At 47.4% G+C, this 10,991-nt stretch overlaps 1 protein-coding gene across 1 annotated transcript; it reads right to left on the bottom strand.

Moving 5' to 3' along the window:
* Positions 1 to 153: 153 nt before the first annotated feature.
* LOC128736440 (uncharacterized) lies at positions 154 to 6,344 on the bottom strand. Its single transcript, XM_053830923.1, has 16 exons — positions 5,915 to 6,344; positions 5,441 to 5,855; positions 5,242 to 5,384; positions 4,362 to 4,661; positions 4,224 to 4,298; positions 4,077 to 4,169; positions 3,134 to 3,904; positions 2,447 to 3,040; positions 2,212 to 2,390; positions 2,015 to 2,154; positions 1,527 to 1,781; positions 1,314 to 1,464; positions 987 to 1,259; positions 528 to 931; positions 345 to 467; positions 154 to 202 (listed from the first exon to the last, which is right to left on the bottom strand). Exons 1-16 carry the CDS (start codon positions 6,342 to 6,344, stop codon positions 154 to 156), a joined length of 4,395 nt encoding a protein of 1,464 aa, XP_053686898.1.
* Positions 6,345 to 10,991: the final 4,647 nt, after the last annotated feature.

Below are 10,991 nucleotides of genomic sequence, written 5' to 3'. Positions count from 1 at the left end.
CACTAGTTTTGTGTGCATTTTTATATGGAATTGAAAAGAGAAAAACAAGCAAATTTAAAATCAATTTAATCGGCACCAATTGCTCATCACCTATACTAGAAATCAAAATAAAATTAAAAATACGAATCTATTTTCATCTAGCCAGTTGCTTGCTTAATCATTGTTGGCATCGGTTTGGTCAACCGCGATACTGCGCAGTGATCTGAAAAAGGGGTTCAAATGCGTTTATATTCTGTAATTATAGAAGCGAATAAGGAACATTTTTAGAATATTGTATTTTTTTGAATGCCAAAAGTTTGATAAATCGAACGAAGCCAAACAAACAGGTCAAAAGATAGTCGTACCTGGATCTCTCGAAGAGCGAAGGATCCGTGTAGATCGGTTCGCTGGGGTCATCGAATTCACTTTTGTTGTTGCCTCTGGAGATTGGATTCATCACCGGAATTTGACACATCCGTGACAGGTTTCTGAAAGAGAAGACTTTGGTTAGTGGTTGCCTATTAGTTGAGTAAGTTCGGGAAGCTTACCCTGTAGCGAATGTCTTTTGAAGACCGTTTCCAAAGAGGGACAGTCCGGCTGAACGAACATGTCCGTCTCCTCGGGAGGAAGTAGAATTGGTTCGACCGGAAGCATGAAACTGACTGCTAGAAACGTTATGAAGAGCCGATGGAGTGAACGAGTTCACCGGTGACGTGCGGTCCAGGGAGCGATTCTTCATGAAGGACCTCCAGTAATGACGGTAGGCTAGACCCGACGCAAACGTGATGCCAACTAGCAAGATCATTAGCAGGATTAGGGCACTTAGGAGACTGTAGTATTCCGGATGGGTCAAACAAACGGTCTCCTGAGGGGCTACGAACTTCCTAGCCACCGTATCCTGCTGCATCTCCTCACGGGACTGGAATACCTGCAGTGGATGAAAAGTCCGAGACTTTGAATTACTTTTTTAACTGCAACTAACTAGCTCTTCCCCTAGTATGAATTACCTCAATCATCTCTCGAACTTGTTCCGGCATATCGCTAGAACTTGCATCTAGATCATTGGAACTATGGTCTACCTCCTCTGTTGTGGTGCTATTGTTGACAAAACTATCGTTCACAACTGTTCCGTTAACTATGGAAACTTCCTCTTCATCGTCTAGGCTGCGTCCGATCAATGGTTCAGCTGTGCCATCGAATTCCGAGGGATCGTCTGGTGCAGATCGCTTCCGGCGACCAAATGAGGGTTCCGAGCGACCGCTGGGTCCTGGACAATAGGCCTGTGAAGTTTTGGATTAGTGAAAGTGACAATAAGTTATGAAGATATGTTTTACCGGTTGACAACCTCCTCGACATGTCCGTACAGTTGCTTCGAATACCAGGAAGTTCGATTCCGGTATCTTGAAGGCATTAAATCTGGCCTCTAGTGCGTCGTTATCGCGGGATCTTCCCAGTTCTGGGAAGACTAGATTATCAACTGGACATCTGAAATACGATAGCATTCAACCACCTCTGAAAATCTCTCACCAAACCCTTTGAAACCTTACCCATAGTTATCGATCAACTGAACACTTCTTCCGGAGTAAGGATCGCGAGCTACAACATTTGTGGCAAAGATATCCGTTGCGTGACTGTAACCATCCTGAGATTCCAAGCGGAACGTTAAGGGATCGCCAACGGCGATCGTCGTGGTTGGTCGTCCTTGGTAGAGGATCATCAGACGCACCTTGTTGCTCATCGAGTTCTCGGCCGGAAGATATTCTATCGGAATTGGACTACCGGATCTGTCGATTTCATTAAAACTATACTTCAGAATAGTGCCAACACAGTCCTTTGGCGTATTGGATCTTGTACCCGTTGCCTTCGGCATTGCGGAGTACAAGATAGAATAGTCAAAGGTGAACTGGTGTTTGTGTTAGTAGCTATGCTACTAAGTCTACTGTCAGTTTACTATTGGAGTATGTAATTTTTGCATGCACTTCCTTTCCCACGAACATGCAGTTATGATTCTGTTCGCCATCTTAATCTAGCTTACCCGGCTCCGATGTAGCCTGATGTGACAACCGCTTCGCCAGGTCCACGGAACATACACGTCAGGTTGAATCGTTTATCTCTACCCGTTTGTACGTTATCCGAGAACTGAACCACAATGATGTTGGTCATCGTATCTCCGTACTGAAAAAGAATGTAATCGTTTTAGTTACTGATCCCAGAGCCCAGAATTCATCTTACCCTTTGAGTACCACACTCCGGATAGCCTTGCGGTCCACTTATCCTCAGAACATTCACAGTTCCGCCATTGCCACGGAAGAAGCATCGATCATAGAATCCATAGGCATATATTCTTCCAACGAATCCTTCAGGAGTTCTCAAGGTAAACTCCATACCATCTTCATTGCAAAGCTGTGCAACTGCAAACGAAAGTATGTATTATGTCTTATCAAAGCACACACCATCTCTCACTCACCATCCAAACACTCATCATGCCCGCCCGCCCTACCGGCCGATCGTTCATAGTAATCCGAACTATCGGACTCAAACATCTGACTGCTTGGAATGTCCAAATCCCGCGAATCACGATCACTCAGTTCGCAGTTGCCGTCCGTTTCGTACGGCGCGGCATCCCGGTAGTTGAAGCTCCGGCACATGAAATCCCTCGCACCGGCACATTCCTGCTGACAGATACTCAACGAGGGAGCACTGATCACCCGGCGGATGTACTGTTTACGCATCTTCCGCTTCGATGCCATCTGCTTGAAACTATCCGATCCGTCACAGCGCGTTTCGTACGGTCGCTGGGGGCCGAAGCCTCCGAAGCCATCGCCGCCGCCGAGTGTGTTGTCATAGCCGGAACTGGATGGACCGTAAGGTACCTCAAACGGGTACCCTCCACCATCTTGGGGCATTCCTGGACGGCGATAGCCACGATCACGATCGGGGAAAGCAGGTAGGTGCATTGGCGGGGGAATACGACCCGCTCCGGATGGCGGATAGTATGGACTGTAGCGGTCGTCTATGTAGCCTCGATCGGGGCCATACGCGGGCATGTACGGATCATAACCTAGGGAATTGATTAGTGTTAGTGATTGATGGTGATGCCATGGCTTGGAAACATCCAGTTAGTCAAGATTACACATAAGGAACGAATGATTACCCGGACGGCGGTTCATATACTTGTGGAATGGTGACACGTTTGGTGATGTCGGGTAACGACCCTGTGCCGGAATCGGTTCCATCGGATAGCGCGTTTCAGGGGCCGGATAGCGATTGCTTTCGACAGGCATCAACGGAGCGGGATATCGATCGGTGGTGTAGCCACGGTTGGGAGGTGTTCGAGGAGGAGGTGGATAACCGGACTGATAGTCTGGGTACATGTGAGGCATGTACTGGGGCGGTGGATAGCGTGTTGCCGGAGGAGCAACCGGATAGCGTGAGTCTGGTAAAGGCTGAGGACCAGTTGGGTATCTAGAGTCTGGACGAACTTGCGGTGGGTATCTGGAATCAGGAGTTGGCATCTGATGGGATGGATATCGGGAGTCTACTGGATAGCGAGAATCGGTTGGATATCGGGAATCAGGCGGGTAACGGGAGTCCGTAGGATATCGGGAATCCGGCGGATATCTGGAGTCTGGAGGATAGCGTGAATCGAACGGAGGATAGCGGGTATCGGGTGTGGGTGGTAGCCTGGGATCAGTGGGATATCTAGAATCCGGAGGAGGAGGATAGCGCATAGGATGACCGACAGGGTACATTTCAGGTTCACGATCCGGATACCGATCTGTTGGTCCGTAACGGTCTCCCGGAAACCGGTTATCATACACCGGTGGGTATCTACTGTCGTAATCCGGTGGATAGCGGTCTGTGCCAGGACCCATCGGGTAGCGATCAGTTGGCCCGGGATACCTGTCCGTTGACGGATAGGCACCTGGGAAAGGTTCACCTGCAAGTGTGATGAATGTGTGAAGTGCAGAATGTTATGAGCACGACTTCCGGTGCCGGTAAATAGTGGATTTTTAGTTTGAAACAAATTGGTTATCACAGTTGAACGATATTAATTACATAACAAGATGTTGAGTCACTGTTCAAACCGAACCTACCTCCAAAATCTGGTCTATGTCCTGGTGGAAAACGGTCGCCAGGTGGATAACGTCCAGGAAGTCGATCATCTGGGATCCTATCACGGTCGCGATCTGAAACCGGAGATAATTTAGTACCGGAACATTCCTTAAAAGTGTCCATCCTACCTCCATACGGCGGCCTCCAGTCCGTCGGATCCGGTCTACCGTTGGTCGTGTCCGAGTCGCCGCCCACTAAATGTGCTTTAAGAGTTTAATACAAAAAAGATCACGTTGAATGACTACCAGCTACAAGCGGATACTTACGCATAAGATTCTCATAGTAATCGTAATCCGCATCGTAGATGATGCGCATTCCGTCCCGCTGGTTGTATCGACTGAGACGGCAGGTTCGAAAGCGATCGCTATAGACGGCCGACCGGCACTGGAAGCTGGTCTGCCGAAGGCACTCGTCCAGACACTCACTCAACGACCTGCCCGTAATTTCCGAATGGAACTCTCCACCTAACCTAGAGTTACGATAGCGCTGGAAGGCGGTATCTGGTCGACGGCCGCTTGCGAACAAGTGTGATGTTACGGAATTATCCGGATAGTCTGTTCCGCGCTCTGGTTCCGGACAGTAGAAGGAGGACAATGTATTACCAAACCAGTCCCACATATCACACTGCGTCGTTTCACTATACTCCCCAGGAACCCCCCAGGGTCGTGCGGTCGAACGGTCTCAAAATTGGTGCAAAATACACATAGTAAAAACAACACCGTCTACCGGTTAGGAATCGTCAGAAGAGGTGGAGAATCCATTTTGAAAAACAAAGTAACAAACGAGGAACAGTGCAAACAGGTGGGAGTGAGTCTCTGATGGATAAAACACGAGCCCCTCGGCTCCCACGCTTTCGAATCTGTCTCAGAGGATGACAACGGAGATAGGTTCTATAAGAAATTTTGATTGCGAAAAAGCCAATTGGATTTGAAGCGTGCTCAAAGCGTTCGGTTTATTAATACAGGTTGTGTGCAAGTTTTGGCTGCGCCTACTACGAAAATGCTGTCTAAATGCATGACTTGAAATCGAAAGGAAAATGGTGGATGAATGACATTCTTCTGACGACCCGGGGGGTTCTTAGATGGGGAGGGCGATCGGTCGCAAATGTTTGGAAGCAACAAAAAGCGTTAGGCGTGCATTACTTACGGTTGTCCAGGCACACTAAATCGTAGAAGTGATGAGTAGGACTAGAACTGATACTGAGATCATCTTTTTGCGACACGGAATCCTCCTCCGAAAGTATACATTGTTTCGACTGATCGTCGAACTCGATTGAGCGGCAAAAATATCTGTTGATTAAAATGATTAGCAATTTCGAAACAACAAAATAGAAAATGACCTTTACTTTTCAGCTCGCAGACACAACGATTGGCATTCTTCCAGGGTCATATTGTTAAAGATCTCCACTTCGAAGGGTCCCCCGAGACGTTTGTTCTCTTCCTTAACGTAAACGACCAGCCCATCACAGCGTCGTTCCGCATTAAGGCAGGTATTTTCCAAATAATCCGAATTGGGATCATCTTCCAGCAGCTCCGGATGAGTGCGTCGCGTGAAACGGCTCATCGAGCAGCTTCGCAGCGTGGAGTCGTAGTTTGCCGATCGGCATACAAACGAGAACTCGTTGAGACATTTGTCCTCGCAGTCCGAGCGGTTGGCAGCTGTTACCTCCTTGATATCGGAGACTGGCAGTTTTAGCTTCTTTCGTGGGTGTCTTTCGAAAACGTACCGTCGACTGGGACACTCCCGGTCGGGTCTACTAGCTGTGAAAGCGAAAAACCTCAATTAAAACTCATCTAATCTAATCCGTACGACTACTCACAGGTCAGACACACTTCGGTGAAATGAACACTGTTCGGCACCAGCATCAGATTGCCGATCCCCTCGGGAGCGGCCTGCTCCCGCGTCAGATAGCAGGTGGATTCCTCGTACTCGGGTCCACCGCTGAACGAAGCAATTCGATTGCCCGGCTGGAAGTCGAAACTGGTACAAGCGCGGCCCAAATTAGTGGACGCCGTACGATCTCGCAGGCACAGATCTTGACACTTTTCCAGCACACGGAACGGTGGTGCCGAGTCGCGGACCACATCGTCGTCGAAACCCTGCAGTTGCTGGTTGGGCAGTCGTTCGTACAGTACCCGTCCGAGCCCATTATTGCAGGTGGTCTGACCTAACACTAACACTAGTCTAGCTAAGAGGATTACAACGGTGATGTCCGACACCCCCGGCAGTAGTTTTTGCTTTTTACGCATCGTATAATTCTTTGTTTAATATTTTAAACTAACTTTTATTCTAACGTATTCTGTGGTTCACCGTATTATAGAATAACTTCATACTCTCACCACTCGCCACTAACCGATCTGCTGTAATGTTTTGTCGGTTTTTATCCAAAGCACTGAAGACACGGTTATACACTTCCTGACCATTTTACACTCTCATGGGATTTTACTATTTTGAATCTGGAAATTAAAAGAATATGAAAGTGTTGATGATTAGTTGATGCCCTTAATTTCTTGAAGACTGTAAGATAATGATGCGTTTATACGTTAAGGTAGCATAGGATACTGATAATAATATCGCGTCAAAACTCGAGACGTAGAATTGCCAATCTTAACTTCCACGGTAGTACTCAAGCGCTCTCCGACGTATTCAGAACCGCAAGCTCAACGTCGTAGTGCTACATAATGTGTACTAGAAGCGCTCAACGGTACGTACATTCTGGGATGGTGTTATCACCTGCCACAGCTGAGTACAGTATTGGGCGAGATGTGAAAGCGGGTAATCAGATGGTGACCAATCAGTACTGAAATGTGTAAATTGAGAATCAAGGGTCGATTCTTTAGCATAAGTATCATCAAACCCCATGACGACAAGGAGCAATTCTACGCATAGTTAACTCGTGAATAAAACTACCACCCAAACATGACGTCTAGTTTGTCATCGGCGTATTCAACCCCAAGGTTGGCCAGGAGGAGGAATTCAAATCACATGTTGAAGGGTTCAATTTATTATACCAGCTGACCAATGAAATGCACCTAGGCCTTATGGACCTTGCCGCCTCTATAAACCGGGCCGTACTTAGTACCTTTTTCCAGTACAAACCGTTACATAGCTACAACTGCAAGTCGCCATATCAGATAGTACTTTTCAGACATGGTTAATGTATTATCCTTTCGAGGTGCCAACGTTGCTCGAACCACTACCGGGTAATGGTTAAGATGCGCCCAAAATTCACTGGAGTGAACCTGCCTCGGTAGAATCTCGCGCAGCTGAAACAGCCTGACGACGCCGAAATTTACGTGCATTCACTCGAAACTGCGCTGTTGGCAGAGGACAAGCTGGACGAAGCTCCTCTCGAGGACTGTTGGAACACCGACAAAACCGCTATCAACAGCGTAGCAGCGAACAACCTTGGGCAGGTGGGACGGAATTAGCGTAACGACTGCTATGATGTTGAATGTAACTTACTTACTTATGTGTCCATGTCCGCCGGTCCGGCAGAACAAAGGGGTGAAATCAGAGATCTCCACTGTTGACGGTTACCCGCCATGAATTTCACCTGTCGCCAGGACAGGTTCTCTTCTACAGCCCGGATGTCGTTGGCTAAGCTCCGTCTCCATGAGCCTCTGGGTCTGCCTCTTCTACGCTGTCCTTGTGGATTCCAGTCGAGTGCTTCACTGCAAACCTCATTCGCTCCTTTCCTCAAGTGTGTCCGATCCACTTCCACCTACGTTCACCTTTGTGGTTATCGGCCGTTGATGACACCGACGATGGAGTTCCTCATTGGATATCCAGTTATCAGGTCACCAGGCACGAATGATGTATCGCAGTCACCGGTTAATGAATACCTGCAGTTTTTGCGTTGTCTCCGCTGAGACGCACCACGTTTCGCAGGCATACAGCAGTACGGATTTAACGTTTGAATTAAAGATTCGGGTTTTCGTACGTAGAGTGATCTGGTTTGAGCGCCAAATGTTTCGCAGGCCTGCTAAGGAACCCCTGGCCTTCCTGACCGGGTGGCTATATCAGTCTTGGTACCACCATCGGGCGTTGACTGGCTACCAAGATATTGAAAGGCATCTACCTGCTCAACTTGTTGTCCCGCTACTGTGAAGTTGGTGTAATTGTCAGTGTTTACTGCCATAGACTTAGTTATCGCTATAGGGTAACTGGTGGTAAAATGCCCAGTCGGGGCAAAATGCGCCGCTGTAATATTTCACGAATTACTCACTTTTAAACTGTAATTAAGGTGCCAATCGCTTCTATTTTACATTACAAACTTGTGTTGAGCATATAAGCTTTCTAAATTACATAAATCCTATGAAAAAACAAACAAATTATTTGCAGGCTTATTTCTTACAATTTTCGTAACTTTTATCATAAGACATTACGCCACCAATAAACAATTTTACGTTTCTGTAAATGGCTCTTGTTTTGAACAATGGTCTCGGTATCCAGCAGCCAACATAAAATTGCTTAATTGAATTATTATTTATGAATTTTAAACGATTTTTTTTAAACAAGTTCTAGCGGGGCAAAATGCGCCGTGAGAAGCATGAATTTACTTGCAGTGCAACCAAACGAAAATCGATCTAGTAGCCCATACACTTTTATGCAAACGTCAAAACGTTGGTAAAAGCAAAAGGCAAAGTGTTGTTTTAATTCTGATTCGCTCCGAAAAACGCGGTTAAGATGTCGCGAAGCTACATAAGAAAAACCCACCGTCGGTCTTGGCCGGAGACTGTCATTTGCGGCGGTAGTGAAAACCAGTGAAAACAGTGAAAGACGCGTTGCCGGCAAAGTACCAAGAAAAACCCTTGTGTGATATGTTGGCATCGACCGCTCCAGCGAAGATGGACCTGGCGATTGCAAAACCGCGATCCGGAATAACAGATTTAACAAGTAGGTAGGTCCTCACGCTGTTCTGAGTCGTGCTGGGTTTGCATTAAAATAAAACAGACAGCGCATTTTGCCAATTTCTTGTGGTGCATTTTGACCCTTTGTTGTGGTTCGTTTTGTACACACCTATGCGCATTTTACCCCTAACGAATCTGAAAATAGATTTTCAAATGCCTTATATAATTTCACGATTTCGACGTGTTTTATTGATTTTTATGCTTCAGGACGAGCATGTCAGGTAAATAACTGTTCTACTTTAAAGTTTATCGTCTAGTTTCTGGAAATGCATTCCGCATTGATGAATAATATGATATTCTTCTTAATGTGGGCATTATACCCCCAGTCCCCCTATTGACTGTGAGACCTACAGCCTGGGAGCTCTCGGAGAGGTCGTCTAACTTGCTCTGCATATCGTTTCGGCGTTGTGCGAGCAAGACAATGTCGTCGGTTAGGTCGAGGTCATTTAGCTGCTCCATCGTTAGAGGATTCCAAGGCAATCCTCGATTTGGTCTACTGTCAATTGCTCCAACTAATATCTCATCCATAACGATGAGAAACAGAAGCGGTGATAAAATGCAGCCCTGTCTCACGCCAGCAGTAACCCTTATGGGGTCGGACAAGATGCCGTCGTGCAAAACCTTGCACGAGAACGCCTCGTACTGAGCCTCGATGAGATGGACTAGCTTATCTGGAACTCCTCTACGCCTAAGTGCGCCCCAGATGTTTCCGTGGTTGAGTCGATCGAACGCCTTTTCGAAGTCAACGAACACCAGCAGTCCTGGAATTCGCTGATCTGCTCCAATATCATGTGGAGCGTTGTGATACGATCTACACGTGTTCGACCAGCACGGAATCCAGCTTGCTGCCGCCGGAGAGTAGCGTCGATCTTCTTTCTGGATCCGGTTGAGGATTACCTTACAGAGTATTTTGAGAGTAATACAGACCAACGTGACGCCACGCCAGTTACCGCATTCAGTTAGGTCTCCTTTCTTAGGGACTTTGACCAATATGCCCTGCATCCAGTCCACCGGAAAAGTTGAGGTTTCCCATATATTGCTGAAAAGCTGATGCATCATCTAGGCTGACAAAGATGAGTCAGCTTTGAGCATTTCGGCTGAAACACTGTCTATCCCTGGCGCTCTATTGGATTTCATACTCTTGATGGCTGCTACAATTTCACCCAGCGAGGGCGCCTCCGAGTTGACGCGACTAATTCGACGAACTGTAGGCGTCATACGCTGCTGATTTTGTTAGTCTCTGACATTTGAAACTCGGAAGAGTTGTTCAACATATTCAGTCCATCGCTTAAGCTGTTCTGTACGGTCAGTCAGTAGCTGACCAGCTGTGTCCTTTAGCGGCATCTTTGTATTCATCCTGGCACCACTGAGGCGGCGAGAAATATCGTACAACAAACGGATATCACCATTGGCGGCGGCGGTTTCTCCTTGTTCGGCTAGGGAGTTAGTCCAGGCTCTCTTGTCCCGCCTACACGCACGTTTAACAGCCCTCTCCAGTTCGGCGTATTGTTGACGGGCAGTTATCTTAGCCAATCTGGTCCGCGCTCGCTCAATGCCGGCTTTCGCCTCTCTCCGCTCGTCGATCTTCCTCCAAGTTTCATCCGAAATCCACTCCCTCCGCCCGCTGCGCGCTTTGCCGAGGGTTTAATCACTGGTCATGATGAAGGCGTTCTTGATGCCGGTCCATTACCACAGAATTCACGTTGTTATTACCACAGAATTCTGTAAACAGCTCCCCGTTTTCGTTCATATCTCCTAGGCCATGGCGTCCCATGACGCCTTCAAGGTCCGTGTTGTTTGAGCCAATCATCGCGTTGAAGTCGCCCATGTGGATTTGGATGTCCCCCTTCAGGATTTTCTCAACCACGCTGTTTAGCTGGCTGTAAAAACTCTCTTTCTCCTGCAGTCGGCAGCATCTGTTGGCGCATAGCACTGGATTGCCGTAAGGTTCCTAACCCGTGTTCTGAATCTGGCAACGATTAT

Source organism: Sabethes cyaneus, chromosome 2 (assembly GCF_943734655.1).
Source record: "Sabethes cyaneus chromosome 2, idSabCyanKW18_F2, whole genome shotgun sequence".
NCBI lineage: Eukaryota > Metazoa > Arthropoda > Insecta > Diptera > Culicidae > Sabethes > Sabethes cyaneus.
This window is presented reverse-complemented; position numbering and strand designations above follow the sequence as displayed.